Raw genomic sequence first — 26,245 nt, 5'->3', positions numbered from 1 at the left:
CCTGGAGCCAATGATTTATAGCACATCTGTCAAAGTATTGAAACATACTGTTGGACAGGGGATAATATTGGACGGAACATACAGGTGACACTTACAGTGTTTCTGCATGGTTCCTTGTGATGTACTGCAGTTGAAAGACTTTAATATAACTTTAAACCTGAGTGTACAACATGAAAATCACTAAACTGATGCACTCTCCACAATTATAGTGATCAGTTCTCACCAATGGAAAAAACTGCCATTAAGAGGTTGGAGCTACATATCAATTTTCATCAAAGTTTGGTGTCCACTTAAGTTACATTTGCATTGATGAACTAGAAGGCATGAAGAATAAAATGTGTACTTTGATACTGAATTGTTTGATAAACGCTGAAATGGAATATCTAATGGGTATTTACTTCTCTCTGACAGGCACAAACCAACAATGATACAGGAGTGGGGATCAGCACTTTTATTGCTTAGTGTTGTCTTTCTGGGCACAGAGGGTTGGCTGACCAAAGAGGGGTATGGACCGAAACACTATCAACCTCTGGTGCGATTGCGACATAAGGTATTGTTGATATTAATTACTTAATGATACACTTTCTTGCCTAATGAATATAACACAATAATGACTATTTTGTTGGCAATCAGAAGCAGTAATATCCTGCTATTAGTTTTGGTTCTCCATTCTTCTATAGTCTGTTTGATGTGACTAAAGGTACGCAGATGCTGCTGAAATTCCACACCTCCAGGTAGTGGAACCACTTGCTCAGTGAGTCAGGACGATGGTGGCAATGCTCTTACACATTTTGTGCTGAGATGTGCTGCTCATCATGCAGTGTGCGGTGGTGGGAGGGGATGGGGCGTGTTCCTGGTATCTGCTGTGCACCTGGTGAGGACTCAATCCTGCGATTGTCAAATGTCTAGCGACCACATATGTCTGGTACAAGTTGCATTTTCCTTGGTGTACTAATATGTCCTGTGATCCTTTTGTACACCTTTTTGCACTCTCTCATTCTTTTCCAAGCTGTTGGTCCTCTTTCCCCTCCCCACCCCCTTGGCTTTCAACCCCAGCTCAAGTGCCAAGCCAATATTGCTAAGCCATTCGTGTCATGAATTCGTGTCTGCCTTCTCCCACCTCCGCAACATTGCCCGGCTCCGCCACTGCCTCTCCCCTCAGGCCGCCAAGTCCCTCATCCATACATTTGTTATAACTAAGCTTGAGTACGCCAGCGCTCTGCTTATCGGCCTATCCATCTCTTCCCTCCACAAGCTGCAGATCATTCTTACTCTGCAGCTTGTGTCCTTTCCTGCACTTTGCTCCATGACCTTATAGCCCCCACCCTAGCCAGGCTCCACTGGCTCCCATTCACCATAGAGTTCAAAATCATTGACCTTGCCTTCAAAGCCCTCTATGACCTTGGTCCTTCCTACTTCTGTGACCTATTAGCACCATATCAACCAGTATCCTCCCTCCCCTCAGCAGGCTCTGGCCTGCTTCACATCCCATGCCCTGACCCACGTCACAATCAGCCATCGGGTCTTCAGCCTCTCTGTCCCCTCCCTTTGCAACTCAATACCACAGTGCCTTCGCCTTATTCCCTCCCTTGCCTCCTTCAAGGCATGTCTCAAGATCACCCTCCTACCCCTACCCTCTCTGCCCTCCGCCCCTCCTGATCCCAACCCCCTGCTTGGGTCCAAATCCCTGACTGTCCAGTGCCTTGGGACATCCTCTCGACATGAAAGGCGTTATGCAAATGTAATTTGTTGTTGCTTAGGGATCTCCTCCTGACGGGAAATGTGCCATGTGAATGTAAATTTGTATTGTATTGTGTTTTCGAGCGATACAATTTTTAGCTAATTTTTTATTCTCCTCCAAGTCTTGGTTAGCTGCTTCCTGCCACCTGCTTTGCATGTTTGGAAGTACTCAGTCAACTGATCGCTATTAAAATGAATGAGCCCCATTCCGGTACTTAATGCAACAGCACATACAGAGCCTCCTCTGAAAATCGTCTTTTATGACTTTGATGTTCTGCCATAACATCTTTCAATTACACACTCCACAGCTGGATCCACATATTTTTCTCATTTACAATCTTCAATTGGACAATTAAGGTACTTTGCCAGCGCAGTATGATTATTGTTGAGCCTACCTTCTCATTGGCCAAGATGGTGTCGGTAAAGTTAATCACTTTGCACTGCTTAGTCTCAGCAATTTTCTTAAATTCCAGTTTTAAAAGTTGTTAAATGGTCATGATATCCCAAATTATTTAACAATACATATTTACATTTATATAGCGCCTTTCGTATTGGGAGGACATCCCAAAGTGCTTATCATTATTGGCTGGGCATTCAAGCTAGAGGTGGAAGCTGAGGGGTTGGGCAGGAGTAAGATGACATGGTCAGAGAGTTGGATCATAATTTATTGCCCGTGTTCCTTCACCAAAGCCCCATCTATATAAAACAAGATCTTTAGGAATGTATTTGCTACTTTTCATAATTTCATAGCATTAATAAGGGATCTATTATGTTTAATTTTCTTATGCATTTGCAAATTAAGCAATAAACATAATACAACAACAACAAGATTCCATTTATAGAGCGCTTTTCACATCGGGAGGATGTCCCAAGGCGCTTGATAATAATAATCCTTGTATTTGATATAATGCCTTTCTCGTAAGGAGGACTTCCCAAAGCACTTCACAGGAATTTGATGTAAAGTGTAGTGACTGTTTTTTTTGTAGGTGGATAATAGTTTGACATACTCTGTTAACTCTTTGACATACACATTGTAGAAAGTGTCCCATTTGCTTTGAAATGATAATATCATGCCTACGGTGTTTTAGTTTTCAGAATGCTCAATGACAGTTCGTACGTACTCCAACTTTTTTACATTTTATCAGCTCTGTAATAATAATAATAATAATCCTTGCATTTTGATATAGGGCTTCACACATTTTCTAGATATCTCAAAGTGCTTCACAAAATATACTGTAAAGTGAATTGACTGTATATTTGTGGGTGAAATGCAGCAGCCAATTGCGCACAGCAATGTCCCACAAACAGTCGTGGATTGAAAGTGGAGTGCAGGTATAGCATTTACACTGTGTCCCATATTCTCAGACAAAAATATACCATCATATTTGCACACCATTTCCACCCTTTGAAACCTGTACTTGTGAACACTTACGCACACACTTGCTCGTGCGCTCCTGCACACACGGACATGCAACACACAGACACACACAAGTGCATACACATGGCAGATGTTGACAATAATTAATTGGGAGTAAAACATAAGTATTCATGAAATATCTTTTCTAATATTTCGGATCATTCTCAAGGTTGATGGACCCTGCTGGTTTCAGTGCAGAACCAGATTAATTCCTGGTCCATGTCAGTAAATTTAGTGACAATCATCAACATAGAGCTTTTGTTCAAGGTAAAGAACAATACCAAGCTGGTAGTGTTACTGCATCTTGAAAGATGCAGTGTTTTTACTTATGAAGCAGGTGTTCTTCTGAAACGTCCCAGTGGATCTTGCGATGGATTCTGGATAATAAATACAGAAATTCTGTAGGGTTTATTTGGACAGCCGTCATCTCTGAACAGTGCTCCTGAGGTAAAGCTAGATTAAAAAGAAATAAGCATAGAGAGTGCTTAGCAATCGTGGCTGAAAGCAAATGATTCAGTGAAATGCAGTCCTAGGGATTTGGAGATAAGATTAAGTTAGAAGCTGCATGTCATTTCCTTCATCTGTCGCACTGATCAGCTCAAATGGGCCTCAGTGCAGCAGGGTGTTTGACTCCCAGGGAAGCTGTGAGCAGGCTGTCCATACAGGTCCCATCCCATTGCCCTGCACAATTACAGGATTTGTTATGGTCTTTTGCCATTTAAATAATCTTGCCAGCAAACCAGTCACTTAAGATTGAGTGCTTCTTGTTTATTTTCTGGGTGTACACAGTGCTCATGGGCACAGAAGGAGAGCTGTAATATTCTTTTCACTTTTTGGAAAATAAAATATGAAGCCCAAACTCCACGCGGAGGCAATCCAATTCGAAACCACAATCCCGAAGTCCATTTGTGTGTAAAGATATGGAGAATACAGTACAGTATTCTCTGGCTGCTTGGGTCTTTACATTTATGCATGATCAGAGAATTTTCCGCTTTATGTATCACATCTAAAATCTGGATTTCTTTCTCAAAGCAGTGAATATTATAATGAAGATGTTAAGAAACTCCTGTTTAGATCTGTAGATGTTCTTACTGGGAAACTAGTGTCCTTTTAAACCCGGAGTGGTTTGAGATAAAAATCGATAGGGTAAGATAAATTACAGCTAAAAGAGGTGCAATATTGATGGAGGAGGTCCTTGAATTAGCATCAGAAAGAGAAACGATGGGGCTGTGATCATGAGAAAATAAGAATACTCTGAGCACATTATTCAGGACATTACTAGTCATACAGTGATGAGTAGGTAGGCTGTGGCTGTGCTGCCTGCCATCTATTGATGTACTGCAAGCGTATTGGAGCTTGTGTGGACAACACTGCCTCTTTTCAAATCCTTTGTGGTGCATTACACCATTTCAAGAACAGAGGGAGGGCAGGAGGACAAGGGTCTTCATCCATATCTCAGCCTCTTTCAGTTGTAATTTATCTGTGCCCATTGATCCACATTGACAACCACTTGATTGAGGTGGTTTTGTGGGCAATTGGAAAAACAATTTGATTTCAGAGCACATGTTAGGATTGGCCTTTATTCAGTCCTTAAGGTTTAATTTACTTGCAGCTCATGGAGTATTTAAAGGATAGCAGGCCTGGCAGACTACATGAGGAACAGAGGGTAAATATCCTTGTTAATATAAGCTAAACGACCTGGCACCTTCACTGCCTGTTACTGGTAGCATTCTGTGCCACTTCTCGCCAGCTGGCCTCTGCCCATCTTCTGTTAGCCATCCTCTCTGTACAAGTACCTTCCTTCACTGGAGCACACGTTGTGTTGAGAGTTTCCCTGAGAATGCTGCAAATAGCACAAATAAACAAAAAGCAGAGAGCTATACCGGTCTGTAAGAACACTTGAAAGCAGTCAAAAAAACCACAGCAGAATAAAAGGAACCTGAAAAGCCAAACAAACTTGGCGGAGAGTGAAAAAAACTGAACAGGAAGAGGGTGAAAATGGAATAAAAATGGGGGGAAAAATATGAAGAAGAATATTATGAAGAAAAGAAAGAACTAAAGTAATGAAAAACAATGAAAGTTTAAAGAAGTTTAAAATATTCATTAAAATTCAACTAATTTTGAAGGGACAAGATTACTCGAGAATAGAGATTTGTAAAAGAAGAGTTTTAAGAGTATGAGGCATTTCTGTGGTAAAGTAAAATAGAGCTGATAATAATAATCAGGATATTTAAGTGTATGGTCAGCATCAATGTATAGACATGAAATCTGGGCCTTGAACACTGAAGGAAGATCGGAGGTTGACCGGGGGAAGGAGGAAGTGCATATAAAAGAAATTAGCATAAGAAAGAAAAATGAAAGCCTGTGCTTAGGAGAAAATAACAGAAAATTGGCTGCCAAGTTCGCCCACAAAAAACGATCACTGCACTTGACAGTGTATCGTGTGAAGCACTTTGGGAGGTCCCCCCAACATAAAAGGCGCAGTATCAAATGTAAGTATTATCATTATAACAACATGATGATGGTTGTTCAATACCAAAAGAACTACTATCTCACCCCTGTATCTTGCCATTGGATATTAAAACAGCAAATTATTACTGAGGGAAGGTTTACATTTTTTGCAATTCCGAAATAAAGGCGAGAAATTGTTTTGGTATATTGCATAATAGTGCTGTAGTGGAAGAAAGGATACCCGTACATTACTTTCACTTATGGGAAAAAATCGGAGTCTTACCAGAGATATAATGTAATATAAAAGAGGCAGTAGAGCAATTATCTCTTTATACACTTCAACAGGGGTTTCCAGTAGTACCATTGGTAAAGTGATGCCACTTATCAGGGGAGTGCGATTCATGCACTCATTTGTTGCATACTTCAATTTCTGATATGGGCTTCACAAAGAAGCAATATTAACGCCTGCAAAACCATTGGACTTAACTCCTTGAAGACTAAAACACACTTTCAGCCTCTAAGACAAATCTGTCTTCTCATAGAAAATTAATTTATTGTTGAATTTGTGAAATATTCAAGATCCAAAGCCATCTCAATTCATGGTATTCTTGAAATAAGCTGAAACATTGCAACTTTGTTAGATTTTAGGTTGTCACAATAACATTGCAAATATTACAACACAGTTTGAAGCCTCTGTTGTTATGTGAGGATTGCTTGAAGATATTTTCTCAACAAGAATAGCCCTATATAAGAGCAAGTTATTCTTGGCAACAACAACTTGCAGTTATATTAGTGCCCTTCACGCTGGATGGATGGCGTCTCGGAGTGCTTTATCACCAACTTCATCAGCAGCAACAATTTGCAATTAAATGGGGGTTTTCATCTTGGGCAAACATCTCAAAGTGCTTTAAAAAGCTGAAGTGCGAGTCTGAGCTGGGAGAGAGATTGCGGGGGAGTGAGAGAAGGTGAGGGAGAGAGGTAGGGAGAGAGTGAAGTGGAGGGATTTTGGATGGAAGTTACTTTTTAACTATCCAATTACTACCTTTTATATGGACACCACCATCCTTGTATGACTGTTACCACAGGATCCTACATACACATTTTTCATGCTTCATTACACATATATCTTATAGTAAAGTTGTGAAATTAGGAGTGAGGGATTTTGTGAAAAAGGATCATATCATCATATTGATAACCTTGCCTTGACACTTGTTAGCATTATCAACAAACAAATAACGTATTATGAAAATTCATATTTTATTCACCATAAACTTCATGTGAAATTTCATTCACTGATGAGTCAAATGTTCATTTGTTAACACAAGTTAATACCAGGAATTACATTTTAGCTTTGCTTTGAAGCATTTACAATGGTTAGCTGACGTTTCTTCTGATCATAGGTATACTTCGTAAAGCCTTGTAACCCATCCTAGCAGTGGACAGGCGGTAGAGGGGATCCCAGGAACATCCATGGTGTTATCATTCATCGAGATTTAGACACTGACTAGTACAAGATAGCAGTGAAGGCCAGGATATTGAGGGGTCACTATTCCAGGAATCAATTTGTCTTCTGCCCACCACGATTGTTAACAGAGACCTGCGTCAACCAGAAGAAATCAGTGTCACTCCGTGCAGCTGTCATTGCACAGTCTGTTTGTGATGGACAAGGCCTTATGAAGTGTAACTGCGGTCAGAAGAAATATCAGACCAACTGGTGTAAATGTTACAAAATAAAGCTAAAATAAATTTTCATAATATCTTATTTATTTGTTGATAATGCTAAAAAGTGTCAAGGCTAGATGATCAATAGGATGAATGATCACTTTCTTGCAAAATCCCTGACTCCTAATTTCAATGATTTCATAGTTACACAATTTTACTGAAAATTTAAGGAATTTTGCAAAATTTCTGGTTTCACAACTTTACTAAAACTTATACATTGCGTTGCAGGAGTTTTAGTACAAACATGGACTTATAATGGTAAAATGGTTATTCCCAAGTACCCTGGTATAATGAGGCTGGATGGATATATACATTATCTTAAATGTGGACACAATATGTTTGCCTTTTGACAATAATTTGCTTAAATAATTTTTATTATGAATACTTGGAGAGTATAGCCGACAAATGGGTTGATGTGATAGAGTAATTCATGAAGTTTGAATGGAGGCAGTTTGAATGTTGATTAGTTTATCGGTGGCCGGGCCTTCAGCCTCTCAGCCCCTAGGCTCTGGAACTCTATCCCCCAGTGCCTTCGCTGTTTGGTGTTGTAACAATCTCATAATTCAATGTAATTCTATGCATATTCTCTTTCAAACAAACTTCATGAATTACTCTATCACATCAACCCATTTGTCGGCTATACTCTCCAAGTATTCATAATAAAAATTATTCCCCCTTCCCTTCCAAACAAAAAGAAAACAATTGTAGTTGTGGTACAAAAGGCCAACATTGTAGAAATAATACACATTTGTTCATCTACCTTAGATATTAATGGAATGGTTTGTTTTATGATAACTTTTATAGATTTATATATTGACCAACTCGCTGTTCAGCTGAAGACTAGGAATAGAAAGAGTAAATAGAGGTCATGTACATTCAGTGGAGAAATCCTTCATTCTAATTATTTGATACTGTATTACTTGTCAGTCCTGTAGGTCAGCACTTTCTGTGACTGCAACAGAAGGATTTTTGTCACGTGTTTAATGTGCAACCCTGCTACACTGTATTTTAATTGCATTTTCACATGGCATAGCTAAGGATTGAGCTATTTTTAAACCAATTCCTCGCCTTTAGGATTATTTACCTCATCAATGGTTTAGATCCTATTTCAACATTCTCAAATTGCAGAGAGAAATCTTCTATTTGTTACTAACATTTTTCACTTGTTCTCTTCTTCTATTCGGAAATGTGAAAGTTGGGCAGAAATCATGTACTGATAGTTTTATTTCTAAAATAAAACAAGTTAAGTCTGTACTCATGTCCACATACAGAATGTGAGCTGATCCCAAGAATATGTAAGGGAACCAGTAAATCCTGTGCAGCATTTTAAGATGTCTTACCAACATGAAAGTGTTGCATCAAATGTAAAGATTATTATTTAATATATATTCCCATTGTTTGATAAAACAATGCAAACTGCATTGAATTGTACCTGTTTATTCAAAGTTTTTTTTAACATAAATAATATCCCTGCCACTGTTGTTGGACACTCGTGATTCCTTGACAGCTTTTGACGCCATTAATTACTCCTTGCTTCTTCACCTCCCTGATCCACTTCAGTGGTAATGCATGTTCATGATCCCTCTTTCCATGTCCCTTCAATTGCACCTGCTCCTGCACGAGCAAATGCGGTGTTCTTCGGGGCTCTATTCTTGATGCTTTTAGTCGAAATGTGGAACCCATCATCTTTGTCTGCTAACGCCCACAAACTACAAAGTCACTACACTTTACAGTATATTCTGTGAAGCGCTTTGAGATGCCTCAAAGACGTGATGAGGCGCTATATCAAATGCAAGAATTATTATTATTATTTGGATGTTTGCAGTGCAAAAAAATCATTTGCCTGCATCGAGTGGCTTACTCCTTGAAACTGAGATGGTGATTATTTTTTCCTGCAGCTGAATTATTGATGGACCTTTTTGTTTTCCTCCTAGTCGTGGAAAGTTTTGCTTCATAAAAGTAATTGTTTTGACAAAGGTTGCTGTGTGATTTTTATTTGCTCTTTCTCTCTATAAAACCAGTAAATTGTCTACTATAAAAGGTCTGCTGCAGGTAAATTATAGCAATAATCCCCGAGGTGCTCATGTGACAGATTGAACACTTATGGGACTTTTTGCTGTAAAATCGGTTAAAGTATGACGAATCTAGGTTCCCTTCATTTGTATTGACCCTCCAGGGATGCTGCAAGCTTCTCTTTCCTGACATGTGTATAATTCCTTGGTGCGTTGGAATAATANTTTTTTTGTTTGCTTGAAATTTCTGTCATTCTTGGAGTAGTTGCACAGCTCTTGCCTGAACTCAGAAATTCAATGGCAATCTCAATCAATTGTTGTGCAATCTGAATACAATAAATCTGATTTCTGACCAATTTGAAAAGGTGCTACATTAAAAATATAATTATATTTGGACACATCAATGTCAACGAGGAGTCGGGGGGAGGAACGGGCGAAGAGGACGAAGAACGAGCAGTCATTATTTTTCCAATTACATTCTTTAGTTTTGTATGAGTAATAGTTAAGTCTTGCTGTTGATAGACTATTTTTCATGTTAACTGCAATTCATACAAAACAAGTATATAATCAAATATTTTTTAGTCTATGAAATATCACCAACAGGATTTGTGAATCAGAAGTGGGGTGGATATGTAACAAGACTCTTGTTAGTACGGATCACAGAAGTCAATTGCAGCTTCTAGCCTTCTCTGTTCTTATTTGTTCTCCCACTCACCCGTCCTCTCCTATTCTCTCATAGCAAGCAGGATCTCCTTGTAACTGAACTGGCTCCAAGGTGACATGTTTGGCAACAGAATGTCAGAATGGAGCCAGCCCTCTGTGACGGTCTCAGTTGTCCAATTTCTGAGCCAGGCAATTCCGTGGTACCCCAGGGCACTGCTGATGACGGGGGAAAAAGTCAGGCTGGTTCATCAGCAGGATCTGGAAGGGCAGATCAGTCACTGGGGCAGGGATTCTTCTCAGTCAGATCCTGTTAACCCTGGAAGCTAAAGCCTTAACCGTAAGGTGGTCCTAGCTGGACAAGCAGCAGGAAAGCTCGCCACACAGTGATATCAATGGCAAGCTATGCAGTTTTAGCTGGTTAGATGCACACTCTGGAGACCCCAAGCTTAGGCTCTTGCTAACCTATTCCTACTACTTTTTTGGAATTAGGTAAGCAGGATGCATCCCTCCAGGCAGAGAGTCCACATTCCATTGCAATAAATATCACTGGAATTTCCTTTTTTTTGGTCAGCTGGATGTCTGACACTCGGAAACCCATCATCATGCAAAAGATTATCTAAACCAAGCTGAGATTTACATGCATCCCACCTACACATGGAAATCTCAGAGATAGACTGTAGGAATTGAATGCGTACGCTATTCTTGGAGCGATGCATCCTGCTTACCTAATTCCAAAGAGTATTAGGCACAGGTTGGCAAGAGTCAAGGCTTGGGAATTTCCATGTGTAGTTTAGTTGCTTGGAACTCTGGTTGGGGTACTCTTAAGCATGGTGATGGGTTTTCTCATGTGTTGATTACCTGGATGATCAAATAAAGTCACTGAAACTTAAAAATAGATTGAAAGTAGATTCAGTTGAACTAGCATTCCTGTGAATCAGCAACACAGATTTATTTAAGAAACATGTTAAATATCTCAAATTTGACCCATATCTTACGACTAATTGATATTGAAGCCAAATCCATAACAGTATTTAGAAGGGAATTGGTTAAATACTTGAAGAAAAAATAACATTAGAGGGTATGACAAAAGAGCAAGGCAATGAGACTAGATAGATAGATGCAATGGAAGAGGTCGCAACAGTACAGTCATGAAGAATGGGCTGGCCTTGTGCTGTAAATATTCTATGATTAAAACTAATAACCTTTTTGGCAGTATAAAAATTTGATTAATGAAAAGCTAATTAACTTTAATATCCTTTGATGTATTACAGTATCTCGTTCTATTTTATGGGATTTTATGGATCCCTTCTACCACATTACAATGGTACTGCACTGCAGCATGACCAACCTTGTCTGTATCACAACAATTTTAATTTATATAGTGCCTCTTTTACATTTATACAGCACACTGTACTGTAGAAGAATCTTGTGTTGGTTTATCACAGAAACTGCTGAAATGAATTCAGAGCAGTATATTGTTCAGTCCATTTTACCCGCCTAATTTGAAGGGGGAGCCAGGAAATTTGGAAGGAATATTACATACTAGTTACTAGATTTGCTACTTTTCTGTTTTTAAAAAAGATGCAGATTTTAAGAGTTTTATGCTGTCAGTGCTGAATTTAATAATGACTTTTTGCTTTTTTTTTGGAGAGCTGTATACTATTAATGCAATCTAAAGCCAATCATGTAAACTTTCATCATTCCACAACTTGTAAAATACTGTCTTATTTAATGTACTTAAAATTCACAGGTTGCTAATTGTTTCTAATACTTTTCTGTTTCATTACAGCAAGATGGAAACCCAGAGAGCATAAGACTAAAAGGTGAGTTGTCATTGCAATTATAATTTCACTGACTTTATAAGGAATTTAAACTCTTTTGACAGCTGGTTGTTTTCTGTTATCGCTGGAGAAATCAATCTTAGTTATATAAAATAAGAGCGAAAGAAGAATTTAGGCAATTTTTTTCACCTAGACAGTTGGTGGGATGTGGAGTGACCTGTCAATTAGAGTGGTAGAGCATGTGGGTTTCAGATGGGAAGTAGACAGATATATGAAGGATAGAGGCTTGAAAGGTATGGGGATATGGCAAAGGGATTTAATAAACACCTTACGATGAGAGCTGGAGCAGACTCGATGAGCTGAATGGGCTCTTCTGCGCTTTAAATTTCTATGATTCTCTGACTTTTTTAAGATAAACTAATCATAATTTTTTTCTGGAGTGTGAAGCAAGTCATTAGACTTCCTTTCTAATATAAATTGAGTAATTCTATTCTAAAGTTGTCCTAGTACTTTTGTAATACATATAAAACTTGTCCTCAAACCCCAAAATGATATTGACTCACACGTAATCAGAGCTGAATGTTTGTGCTGAAACATGTATGGTGATGTAAGTTAAGACATGCTACACACCTACGCCAGACCAGATGGGGTACACATCAAAATCCTCAAGAAAATTGTAACGAACACAATGGGTGATGCTTGATCTGGTTAATATTATTAGTAGGTCGATAAATACTGCAGCTGAGGATAGCAAATGTTTTCCTTATACTCATTTAAAAAAAGAGCGAGATTGAGAGATTGAACCTGAAAATTACAGATGATCTGCAGCAGGGGGAAATGTTTGAAAGAATTATGTGGGATGTTATAAATGCTAATTTAAAGAGCACAGTGCCTGTCTGAGTAGTCAAGATGGATTTCGAAGCAGTAATTGTTGCATCACAAATTGTAATGGAATTCTTTTGGGAACGTAATTAAAATGGAGTGTGTAGCGTATTCAGAGGACATGCATTTTCAGGAGGCTTTTCTTAAGATTTCACATGTGAGACTTTTAACGAAGTTTAAACCTTACTGAATTAAAGAGAGACTATCCTGCTGCTACTTTGACAACCTGCTAAGCAATGGGAGGCATACAAAATTTCTAATTGCTTTGTCAAAACTTTGTCAAAGCTAGTAACTGGTAAGAGCTATCCGAGGCTTGTTCTTAGTTTCTTGCTATTGACATCATGAATCACTTTTTGTGACTTGACATTAACTGATGATGTAAGTCTGAATAATATAATGCAGATGAACAGTGTTCACAAAATCAGAAGATTGGTTTGGATGAAGAAGACCCTTCGACCCATCCAATCTCATCCTTCCAAAATACCCATCCTACTATTCCCCCATCACAGTATCGTGCCGCTTTTTAAATTAGTCCAATGTCCTGGCCTCAACTATATTCTTGGCAACCTGTTCCAGTCGTCAATTACCCCCTTAGTAAAGTAGAACCTCCTGGTATCTGTCCTGAAATTACCCTTTGCAACTAACTCTATGTCCTCTTATTCTACTATCTAAGAAGACCTAGATTACATAAGTAGGTTGGCCAAGTAGCAGTAGAAACATGATTATATATTTATAGTGAAGTAATACATATGGTCACTGGAAAAGTGAAAATATATATAATAAAAAGTTGTCCATTTGCAAATGTGATGAAGGAAGCTTAAAGTTTCAAGTCAATTCAAAGCTAATAAAATGCATACAAGTTCATTTGATCTTAAGATGAAAGTTACTCTGAAGTAGACCAGATGAATGATGAGACTGATTGAATTTCATACTGGATACAGTGTGCTTGCTGCCTCTGCCTTTTATATAAAAAAATGAGTCACAATTGGAACGAATCACTGTCCAAAGATGATTCTGTAATTAATGGCTCTAGGTAATAAGGAGAGGTTTGCTGAACTGAACTTGTCATCATTGGGGAAAAAGAAGATGGGGGAGGGAATGATTTGGTTTTCAAAATACACAAGCAGTGTAAATGATTTATGTGAGCCAGTGATCATAGAGATAGATCTTGAGGGCATAGTTCAACTGAGACTCCAAAAGCAGCAGATATATAGAACAGACTCCCAACATGAGCAGTTCACACTAAGCTGATTGATTTATTCCAAAGAAAATAATATTGACTGCTATAGGAATAGGTATAGATTGAGATGAGCAAATTCTTCACAGGATCCAATGGTTTGTGTTTTGGGGATCTGGGAATGAGAAAATGTTATTTTTTGTGTCCCAAATTGAATAGTGGTGATGTGTGGTTATGGATGAATAAACTGGCAATTTTGCCTGGTACTGTTTGGGGTTCAAGGAGTAACTCAGTAATTTAGTTCAGACAAATTTAGAACACCCCCCAGAAGATGGGAGTGATTGGGATGGAGTTCAGGATCAGCCAGATGGAAGGAATTTAATGAACTGAATTGGCCTTCTCGAGATTCATTTTGAAAGCTATATAATATAATGCAGGTTAAGATTTCAAATCATTGTATGATGTCAGGTAATTGACTCATTTGTATATATTGAATATAGTAAATTGGTTTATTGGGAGATATAAGAAAGATATGTTAAAACAGTGGTATATAAAGCAAGAGGAGTGGTTTCTCTCTTGTCTGAAAATCTACCACCATTGATCTACCACCTTTATAAAGGGTATTTTTTCAATAATTGGAGAATCATCCAAAGATATCTTGTGTAGTTTTCTGTTCCTGAGGGAGCAGTTAATTTGTGTTACATCAAGGTATCATGGGTGATCACCGTATCTAATTATTGTTTATTGTCTGGACCTTCTATTTCTGGTATATAATCAATGAACATCTGATATATGATGCTACAGTGGTGTGCTCTATTTTTCTGTGGTTGCATAGCAGAGAGGCAAGGATCAATATTACTTAAGGTATTCATTTCCAACCATGTGATTTCTTGAAACTGGCATGTTTGGATGAGAATGTCATCAGTACTAAATCTAATGTCTTATTCAGAGTTCTCTCCAGCACAGGACAAAGAGGATCCAGACTGATGGTGTTTAAAGATGGTTCTGACAATAAAGATGGTGGTGAAAGTTTGATCTTGTGTTCTTACGGCATGAACTGAATCACTCAGTAGGATTGTAATTCTCTGACAGACATTGAGGTGGGGATGGTTATTCTTCCATTCTTCCCTCCGCTTGTCTGTTGATTGGGAAGAATGCCTTCCATAGTTTGCCATTGAAAGCACTAACCATATTATTTGTTATACATTGTTTAAAGAGATTACATTAACAGCAGACACTCCATTGGATGTTGCCTGTTAATGCTGTGAATTAGAACCTCGCTGGGTACTGTGATGGATTGTTTTGGACATTGGTTACAAATCATTTATCATCCTCTTTATAAATCAAATGCACACAAAGGACCTGATGAATGATGAATATCCAGTGAGTTGGATGTCATTTTGTTGAATCCTCTGTTTAGTCCTATCCAATGGAGCGTTAACATATATTCAGTTTATAACATAGTTATTAGCAAAGCACAAATCCACTGTTCATTGATAGCAGCAGGGAAAGTTTGTTTTACATTATTTTCTGCAGCATGAAGGAGAAAGAGAATCAACGGAAAGATTTAAATATTTAGCAGGCTCTGCTATCCCCATGCACATAAAAATAGTTCTTGAAAGGATCTTTGCTCTTGAGCTGCATAATGCAGACTAAGGTATATAAAACACCTTTGCTTTTGTTGTTTATTTAATGTTATAAATCTATTTCCTGCACCCAGCGATGGAATATTTGTCCCCTGAAATAATGTAATTTTTAGTATTATTCAAAATGCCAATTTACGTGTCTGTTCTCATGATTACTTGGTTTCAGTCACTTAGAAAAAACAGAATTGTTCAGGGAAGAAATTCCACCTGAGTGTGGACTCAAGATTACTTTCTTAGCTTTTCAGAGCATGAAAAATTTGACAAATTCTTAATACAGTCTTAATTTTAAAGCGTGTAATTCTTTGTTTAAAAAAAATGCCTAAAACAGAGACTGCATTGAATAATTCTGCAAGGTCTGAAATTTTTAGAACAATAATGAAAGTCCACATCCGGGTGGAAATTCTCCCTGTATTCTAAGTGAAGCCGCCTGCTGCAGAATAATACTTCCATTCTTTATGATAATTGTAAAATCAGTGCCTGATTCATATAAAAGTTGTTTTGTTTCTGCCAGTAATTTGAATGAATATTTTATTTCATGTTAATTGTGTATTATATTTACTCTGGTAATCTTCTGATGGAATTAATAATCCTACAAGAAAATGTTTGGTTTGGAAAGAATGATCAACTAATCCTTCGGTTTTATCAGATGTTTAAAGGGCCAGAATCGCTATTAAATCAAGAAAGACAGCCTGAAATCCTTGACAATTTACACCTTGTGTAATATGGACAATTTACATTCAAATATAATATGAACGTCCATATTTGTTTAGGAGAAATTGAATATCGTCAATGAAGATTTTACTGGCACACAGTTAGATGGTTGACTGTTTGCATAACATCATGTAAGACACAGTGAAGTTCCCATGTGTAGGTGGTATGCATACGGGGAATTCAAATTGGTTTGGATTCTCTTAAGTGTGCACATGTGTCAGACACCTGGCAGTCCAAAAAACTAGTGAATTTCAGATGCTTAATCAGCAAGTATAGTACAGTGAGTACAGATTGTAATAATTTTAAACAAAATGCTTGTTGCTGAGGGAAAAAAGCTCTGAGAAAATGTAGGTAACCAGGAAGGGTGATTGAAGCCAGGACATTGAACTCGTTTGAATAATGGATTGTTACTGTGATGATGAGGTGAATGTTCTAGAGGTATGAGATCAGATAGGTCGAGGCTTTTCCATCTGAACTAATCCTGCAGGAGGTAAGGTAGCAGTTCCCAGGACAAGCTATTTGGAATGCACTATCTCCCTTTCCTGCACTTTCCTCTGTTGCAGGAGTTAAAATGTCGGCAGCTAGGACAAGTTGTTGACATGTGCAATCTCCTTTTCCTCCCTTTCAATGCCCTCTCCCTGCAGGAGGTAGGATAGTGGTGCAGAAAGGGGGTTGGTGCTGTTGGCATGCACCATCCCCCTTTCTGCACTTCCTGCCTTTGCCCGCTCCAATGAGACCTATCCCTCCTAACACTACCTCAGCCCTTATTACAGCCTCGACCATCCCTCTGACTCTGCGACCCCCAATGGATCTGCCCTACCCAGCCTAGAATGTTGCTCTGGGGTCTAGGGTGTGCGAGCGCAAATCCCCAGTCCCACCACGACATCTGGCTTCTGCACTTCTCTTCTATCCGCTTCTTTCTTCTTTGCACCGCTTGACACATTTTTCTCCCGAGTGTATGCACTTTTATACTTTTGCACATGTGTGTTTTACAGTTTGTAATATACCGTGCTACAGCTATTCTCACAACAGCACCCTGCTTACCCAATCCTGAAAATGGCAAAAGGCAAGGTATGGATACCTTAGACCAGGAAATTTTTATTTACACAGAGGGTAACTAATGACTAGAACAGGTTACCAGGAAGGGTGGCTGAGGCCAGGACTTTAGACTTGTTTTTTAAGAAAAGATTATTATTGAGATGGTGTGGTGGGTTTTCTAATCTAGCGGAATGAGATCACATGGGTCGAAGAGTCTTTTTCCTCTGAACTGGGTTAGGGTTAACAGGAACTGAGACAGAAGAATGCGTGCCTTGGTTTGCCCCTTCAAGTACGACTGATGATCGATCATCTAGCCTTGCAATACTATGGACCCATCTATCTCAGATATTAGACAGCCGAAATTGCCACAGAAGGGCGACACAATTCTGATATTCCATTGCCAAGCACATCACCTTGGAGGCAGATCACCTCCCTTTTTCTAGAGGGCAAAGCCATCATCTTTCCCAGGGACCTAAGTCTTTCTCATTTCACTCGTATGTTGCATTTTATGCTTAATTTCTCCCTACAGAGCTTGTTGGCATTCCGTGTAAATATTGTACTGGAAGAGGCTTGGTATCATGACACTATAAATTAATACACACAAATTTTCCATTACTCTTTATACCAGCATTTTCTCCACATCCTATTTTGCGCAGCAATAAGATTTTTAACTCATCAATATTACAAAGTGTATAATGACACTGAATGTAAATACATAGAATTACTAATGTGTCTATACATTCATTTTGTTGTCATTGATGATAATTTCATAAAGCACTACTTCGAATCATTGAACAATGCAAACCGAATGCTGGACTATATTACTAAATCAGTTGAATTTCATTCTCTAGAAGTTATACTCAGTCTGTACAGTGCTCTGGTCAGACTGTATCTTGACATAAAGGGGTTAGAGGCAATGCAGAGAAGAGCAATGAGGATGAGCAATGAGCAATAATCAATGATTGGCAAGCTCGTCTTGAGAGAAGACAACTCAGAGGGGAACTCATAGAGTATAACATTTTAAATGGGATTGAAAAAGTAAACCAACATCAATGCTTTCAGATGCACCAAGAAAGTAGAGCAAGAGGACATATGTGTAGAGTTGGAAAGGGCAAACTTAGGACAGATAACAAAGAATTTTTTGTTCATGCGGAGGGTAATCAATGAGTGGAGCAGTTTGCCAGAAAAGGTGGTGGAGGCCATGCCACTGGACTCATTTAAAAAGCAGGTTCATGCTGTGATGAGAGGACAGTAGGAGTGGGTATTCTAGAAGGATGAGATCGGATGGGCTGAAGATGGCTTTTTTTCATCCAAACCAATCTTTTGATCTTGTGAATATTAAGTTGCTTTGTCTGTTGGGAGAACTGATTCTGTGAACATGGAATGTAAGGGAAAATAACTTGTCAGTCCCATCCTGTCCAAAAATGCAAGAATAAATATTTTAGAATTTCTAAAAGCCATTCAATGATGCTTCGTTTTTCAATGTGCCTAGTTATATCTTCCCTCTCTCAAACCTGGAGGATTTTGCAGTGGCTTTGCCACACTGCTTCACAGCATGGTCTAAATCTCATGGGAGCCAACTGTTCTGTCTTCCTTTACTTCTAAAGAAATGTTTGGTAAAATAGTTGCTTTCCTTAAAAAAAAGATATACTTCCCATGTTCTGGGATAATAATGTGCTTAATTTTCCTGTGCTCGTTGTGTACCATCTATACTTTGACATTTTGGTAAATCTTGTTAATCAGTAATACAATGGGCTTATGATGGAGCTATGTATTGCATATGTGTACAATTGTTGCTATGATCTTGTACTAAATTTTTCAATGAGATTAATATCGCTCAGGATTACTGGTCCTGATCCCTTTTCAGCATCTACTAGTTGTACCCATGTGTGGCACCGTGGAGAGGAGAGGTCAGGCTCAACTGTGGTGACCTCAACAGAAAAGTGGCTGGCTGGTACTCATTGCTAAGGTTCATGCATGAATAATGGAAAGTTGTTAGAAAATTCATTGTATCGCACCAACGAAGAAACATGTACAGAGATGCCTTATGATCATTGTGTTGTGATCAATTTTCCCATTCAGGTATACAAAGCGATTCCCAATGTTCCTGTTCACCAAATTAGAATACCTGCACCTTTCCAGTTTTGACCTACTATTTTTTAAAACAAATAAATGTTTGGTCTCTTTGAGTAGAATCTATCTTTGAGAAGAATTCCACCACTTCCAACAGGTCAGCCTACACACTTAACCGAGTGTGTCTGTATTGAACACACAATGAGAGTTCCCTAAAATATAATTTTCCCTCCAACTGGTACCATGCATGTTTTAAAATTGGTCTTTGGCATCTCTTCTATTTCGAGATGGTCTGATATTGCAGTGTTTTGCTTTGGGATGAACAAAATTAGCCTGTTTGCAGATCTTTGTTTTGAGATCCTGCCTTTCAGACATCCTGGTAAGCTAGTACAAAACCTATGAACAGGACCACTTAAAAGAGAGGGAAATTGAGCTACTTGGCAGGGTAATATTTCCTGCCCAGTGGTGGCAAATAAGCTCCATAACCTGTGTGCAGTGATATCCGTTGCTTTTCAATAAAATCCATTGCAGGAAAGAAGTTCAAGGCTTGGACACTGAAATGATTGGTAGCCAAATTTGTACCCATTTTTTGACCCCACGGAACACGAGAAAATGCAAATCGAGAGATTTAATGGAAAAGCTGTAAATTCAGTGTGGCACGTTTATTTCATTATGATGTCAGGAAGTAATCTTTTAAGACCTCCCTCTTAGTGCAAGTAAATTAGTATTTGTAACATTCAGATTGCTGGTGTAAAGTATTTCCAACTGAATTTACAAGCATTAATAGATTGTGAGTCCTTTTGCATTTGTCTCCTTGAGGCGAGACAGTGACCTGTTAGTTAGTTTGTTCTTTATTCCCAAATGATCATGTTCTTCTTTGTCATTTATTGGTATTCATTAGCTTTATAAGAGCCCAAAGGACTATGAAGCCATGACATTAGTTGCTTCTGGTCTGATTTTGTTTTCTCTTTAGTTAGGCAGACATTGCACATTTTTGGCACAGACATTATATTTTGTTGGCCTAAAACAGTCAGACTAGATTTCGCATTACATATATTTAGCACCAAGCTATTTTGCACTGAAAGGAATATTTTTTATTTTAAATTAAAAAATGGTCAAGTCAGTTTGACAGTAGACTTGGGACCAGAGGTTGTTTGTTAAAGAACCACTGGGTCCGTTCAGTCTCCTCATCTTTTGAGTTTGATAAAATACATAAAGTACCATATCTCAAAAAGATCCCCTGTAGAGGAAATTAGGGCCTGGGTCTCCTTCCTATTGGTACGTTCTGCAGTTACCATTAATTATCGATTTTTGGAGCTATATTTTCATTATATAAGGATGTAAGAATTATTATTTAAGTAGTAAAACTATTTTTGATAGTGAAAATGTATATTTTCGCCCTAGGCAGGGCGAAACCTTGGGCAAGTTTCCTTACTCCACACGCCTAATAATAATCCCTCCAAAACCAAAAACAATAATAAATTGGTCATTTTCAATCTACGACTGTTTGTGGGACATTGCTGTGTGCAATCGGCTGCCGCGTTCGCCCACAAATATACAGTCAATTCACTTTACCGTGTGTTCTGTGAAGCGCTTTGGGACGTCCTCCCGACGTGAAAAGCGCTATATCAAATGCAAGGATTATATTACATGGTGTTTGGTAGTGAAACTAAGAAATATTGTACATTTTTAAGAAATTTTAATAACAAATGTAATGTTGAATCAAATTAAGTTAGCCTTTTTGTTGAATGGAAATCGAGACAAAAGCACAAGTTGTTAAATCATTCAGCAGCAAGGAGAAGATCAAATCCCTTCCTTGATAAACATGTTTCACCTATTGGCTTTTAATTGAGTCAAAATTCCTAATTTTGTACCATATTTCTGCCACCCCACCTGTGGTGGTAAATATTTTAGTGGATGTTTTTTACCAGCCGAATTCTGCAGACAACCCAAAAAATTTAAATATAAATTATAGCCTTATCACATTTTAGAGCAAGACAACTGAGAATTGTAACAGGTGTGATTTTTTTTGAAAACTACAAAAGTTTCAGATGGAATCTGAAAAGGATGTGTCTGATATCAAAAGCCTAATAATAATCCCTCCCAAACCAAAAACAATAATAAATTGGTCATTTTCAATCTACGACTGTTTGTGGGACATTGCTGTGCGCAATTGGCTGCCGCATTCACCCACAAATATACAGTCAGTTCACTTTACAGTGTGTTCTGATAATAAAAGGCAGAAAAAAATAGATATATAACAGTAAAGTAAATAAAGAAACTGGGAGAAAGCCTGTGTTTTGGGGGAGGTGGGTAGGAGGATAAAGGGAAGTAGGAAATGGTGTAGATCAGGCAATCCCTGACATAGATGACGAAGAAAGGAGGATGTAGGGGAATAGATATATAAGACATTCAGAGCTGGTTTCGGGTGTAGAAAATGATCAAAAAAGCAAACAGGATGGTATGTTTTATTACAGGAGATATAGTGTAAGGATGTGCAGCTCTAGTTCTATAGAGCCCAAGTGAGACCTTATCTGAAATTTTGTATTTAGATTTTGACATCTCACTTCAGGAAATGATTTCTAAACTTTGATTTGGGAACACTTCTCTTCAAATGTACACTGTATTTAAATTGACATTCTGATTCACCCTTTATGATGTTGTATTGAAATCAACCTCTACCAAGGGGTGAGGATTTTATTGTGTTTAAATTTAGATTTTATTATGACATAGCGGTCTAAATTGCACCATAAATCCCAGCCAAACATTTGTACAGGTAGTGATGGAATTTGGAGAGTAAAACACAGAATCCTGTGGTAAATTCCTAGTAAAATTCCTTAGGCTTTTTTTAAACAGATATAAAAATATACCATTATCAGCGTAAAAAGCTTAAATGATTCTCCTAAACTGATGAGCTACAGATTAGCATTACTTTACTCTGCAATTCTGTTATTTTACAGCATTCGCCTAGCAAGCGAGAGGACTTGAGTTTAATTCCAGGGCAGGGCGAAATATTGAGCAAGTTTCCTTACTCCACATGCCTCTGTTTACGTAGCAGTAAGTAGGAACTTTACAGTATACTCTGAAGTTCTTTGAGACGTCTCAAATGCAAGGTTTATTATTTATTGCACTATTAAGACCACTCCTGATTTATGGCTGTCAAGCATGTTCCTTTAACATGAAGCACTTTCTTTTCAGAAAATTCTGCTTTCAGCCAAAAGTTTATTTATCTTAGTCAAAAGTCAACTCTGTAGATGTTCATTTCTTGAGAATTTCCCTTATACAGACAGCAGTGTGCTCAGAGATTCATACATCAGACGTTTGCACTAGTGAGCCCTTGAGGAGGCGGTGTATTAAAAGAGTAGACATTGAGGAGGGTTAGAAAAGAGGAATCTCAAGGACTGTTAATAACATTTGTGGACTAGAGAAAACTGGTTCATAGTTACCAGATCTTGGACAATCGATGTGAATATTGCTTGTTCTTCAAATTCGCAGGTTCTGTAAGAACCCGTCTTAAAAATGTTTTGTCCAGACAAGACCAGCTTGTCTGCTTTGACACAAACTCAGATATTCAAAACGCCTGAATCCCAAGCTTCCCAAGTATATAATAATAATCATTGGATTTGATATAGAGCTTTATGATGTCATTCAGACATCTCAAAGCGCTTCACAATATATACTGTAAAGTGGATTGACTGCGTATTTTGTGGGCGAAATGTGGCTGCCAATTGCACACAGTAGTGTCCCACAAACAGTCATTGAGTCACCGATTTTTTTTATGTGTGGAGGTATCAATACCCCCGGAAACAATCTTCTAATTGACTGACAACTGCATTCCTACTTACTGATAGGTAAACAGAGGCGTGTGTGGAATGAGGAACCTTGCTTAAAGTTTTGCCCTGCGAAATTATCTGGATTGAGGTATGCAATGGCCTTTACCATCTCGAATAATGCTATAGGGAAGGAATTTTAGCCTTCAGGCAGCAACCAGCATTTGTGAAGGATGGAGAGCAAAGGGGGAAAAATTGTCTTGCAATAAATATAGAACCTTTGGTAGATCATCTTCTCCATACGCTCAATGAATTTTCTAAACAAGAATTTGATGCATGTCAAGACCAACTGATGATTACCGTATGGAACATGCTAAAATTTGTTGTCCTACTTAACGTCCCAAGGTGGCACAGGATGTTATAGTTGCACAGAATCCTATAAATGTAGGAAGTTATTCAGTTCATTATTTCAGTCGATTTTTGCTCCTTGAAGTAGTCACCCATCCTCATTACAATTCCCTGTTCTTTCCTGATTCCCGCTAATATTCCTTATTCTTTCTGTTCTTATCCTTTTTTTAAAAGAAATACTCCAGCTAACCCTGCTCTAACCTCCACTCCTGGTAATCGTTCCATACTCTGAAAACGCTCTGGGAGTTCTGGATATCTAGAATATTCTAAGGTTTTTATCTCCCTTGTTACAATGTTGAATTCATGTCCTATTGTCTACAAATCCTCTACCAGCGGAAAGAGTTTTTCATGATTAATTTTCTCTAACCTTTTCATTACTTATACTCCTTTATCATATTTCACCTATACTTCCTGTGTAACAATGGGAAGAGCCATACCTGCTCAAGACAGTACCACAACAAAATTACATTTATAGAGCGCCTTTCACGTTGGGAGGACATCCCAAAGCGCTGAGAGCTGAATCTGAAGCTGACAGTGTTTATCCAATGATGGATAAGGTGAATGGTTTCTCTCCCTATTCTCTAGTATTAATAGAGAATGGTATTAATGGTAACAGAGTATTAACAGATAACAGAGAAGCATTTATACTGTGCTTTTCATGTCAGGAGCACATCCCAAGGTGCTGGATAGTCAAGTGTTTGCCCTCGGGCTGGGGTTGGAACAACAACCTGCATTTATATAAGCACCTTTCATGCTGGATGGTGGCAAGGGGGATCGGGGTAGGAGGATGACCAAAGGCACGGTGAAAGCGGAACGTCTTGAGACAGGCCTTGAAGGAGGCAAGGGAGAGGTGAGGTGAAGGGATACAGGATGGAGTTCCAGAGTGTAGGGCCAGAAAGACTGAAGGCCTGACTGCCGATGATGGGGTGGGCATTGAAGGGGACATGGACCAGGCTCGCTGAATGGAAGACACAGGCAGATTGGTAAGATGTCAGTAGGTTACCGAGTTAGGGAGGAACAAGACTGTGGAGGGCTTTAAAAGGGAGGACCTTCAACTTTTTTCTCCTGGAGATGGGGAGCCAGTGAAGTCGGGTGAGTCAGGTGAATGTGATAGGTTCATGGAGCTTGGTGCGGGAGAGCACCCGAGCAGCAGAGCTCTGAATAATTTGCAGCTTGTGGAGTTGGAAGGCCTAGCAAGCAGTGAGTGAGTATAGTCAAGCCTGGACGTAATAGCATTTATAAAAGACCTGCTAACACAATGCTTCACACTCTAGTAATGGGGGTGGGCCTCCCAGAGAGCAATTAACTAATGCCCCAAGATCCTGAAGGTGTTTGAATGGGAATGTTGCACTCGTCTTCCACCTTAAGTCACCCGATATATTCTCAGCTGTACTCTACCTCCAGTTGCTTGGTTGTTTTAGGAATACGTTTGAAGGACATGCAGACTTCAAGACATCTGTACTGACTTTACATTCCTTCGTGTGTGAAATGAACCAGGTTTTGCTGTGGTGTGTTGAATAATAATAATAATAATCCTTGCATTTGATATAGCGCTTTTCACGTCTTCTAGACACCTCAAAGTGCTTCACAGAATATACAGTAAAGTGAATTGACTGTATATCTGTGGGCGAAACACAGCAGCCAATTGCCCACAGCAGTGTCCCACAAACAGTCGTGGATTGAAGTGACCAATTTTATTATTTTATTTTTCTTGAGGGATTATTATCAAATATTATTATGGAATGATTCTGATCACTCTTCCTTGCTACGTTTCACCTACAGATAAACAATCACTATACTTTATAATAACTTCTATGAAGTCCTTTTATACATTTTCACCTAAACCAGGATTATTTTATTTTTATATATGATCTATTTTCCCAAAACACAAGTAGAAAATCTATAACAAATAGTGTTAATTAAGTGACCTTTTACTCCAGTTTTACTCCATGCTGCTTATGTCATGTTAATTTGTAACGTGGAGAAATGTGCAGCATGTCTACTTTACCATTAGGATCGTTTTAAATTACGTTTTATGTTTTGCTAATTATCCAAACATGTTTAATGTTGATTTGTTTCTGCAATGTTAACTCTAATCATGCTCTGAGTCATGATAAGATACTGTTTGCCGGATAATTGCTATGCTTATAGTGAATAAGCCCTGAAATATTTTATTTACTTTAGAGTTTATTTCCTATTGCCAACTTGCTCTTTGATAAAATATTCATTGGCTATAGAAACCAGAGACTTTGATTAACCTTCTGCACACACAAATACTTTATTTTGGGGGGCGGGGAAGTGGCAACTGGGTGTCTGGCACATGCAGAAACCCATTAACTTGCTTAAGAGTATCCAAACCAAGCTGAGAAATCCATACACATGGAAATCCCAGGGATAGACTGTTGGAATGTAATGTGCATTCTCTTGCTGGAGGGATTCACCTTGCATACCTAATTCTGGAAAGTCTTAGGTGCAAGTTGGTAAGAGACAAGGCTTGGGGACCCCAGAGTATGTGCTGTGGTATTGCTAGAGTCTAGCCAGCTAAAACTGCACAGCTTGCCACTGAGTGCACTATCTGGCAAGCTTTCCCACTGCTTTTTCTGCAAGGATCATTCTACCTTTTAGGACTTGCAGGGTTAACAGGAGCTGAGTGAGATGAGTCCCTGCCCCCAGTGACTGGTCTGCCCTTCCAGGTCCTGCCAATGAACCAGGCTGCCTATGCTGTTAGCAGCAGTATCCTGGAATACTGCGGAC

The 26,245-nt window shown here is 38.6% G+C and overlaps 1 protein-coding gene across 2 annotated transcripts in view; it reads left to right on the top strand.

Annotated features, from left to right (window-relative positions):
• Positions 1–413: 413 nt before the first annotated feature.
• fstl5 (follistatin-like 5) overlaps positions 414–26,245 on the top strand; it is a 297,390-nt gene continuing 271,558 nt past the window's right edge. For both annotated transcript variants that reach the window (XM_007899184.2, XM_007899183.2), the window contains exons 1-2: positions 414–550; positions 11,795–11,828. In XM_007899184.2, coding sequence (XP_007897375.1) covers positions 425–550; positions 11,795–11,828 — 160 coding nt within the window. In that variant the 5' untranslated portion in view covers positions 414–424. The remainder of the gene's footprint in view (positions 551–11,794; positions 11,829–26,245) is intronic.

This window comes from Callorhinchus milii, unplaced genomic scaffold (assembly GCF_018977255.1).
Source record: "Callorhinchus milii isolate IMCB2004 unplaced genomic scaffold, IMCB_Cmil_1.0 Scaffold1, whole genome shotgun sequence".
Taxonomy (NCBI): domain Eukaryota; kingdom Metazoa; phylum Chordata; class Chondrichthyes; order Chimaeriformes; family Callorhinchidae; genus Callorhinchus; species Callorhinchus milii.
This window is presented reverse-complemented; position numbering and strand designations above follow the sequence as displayed.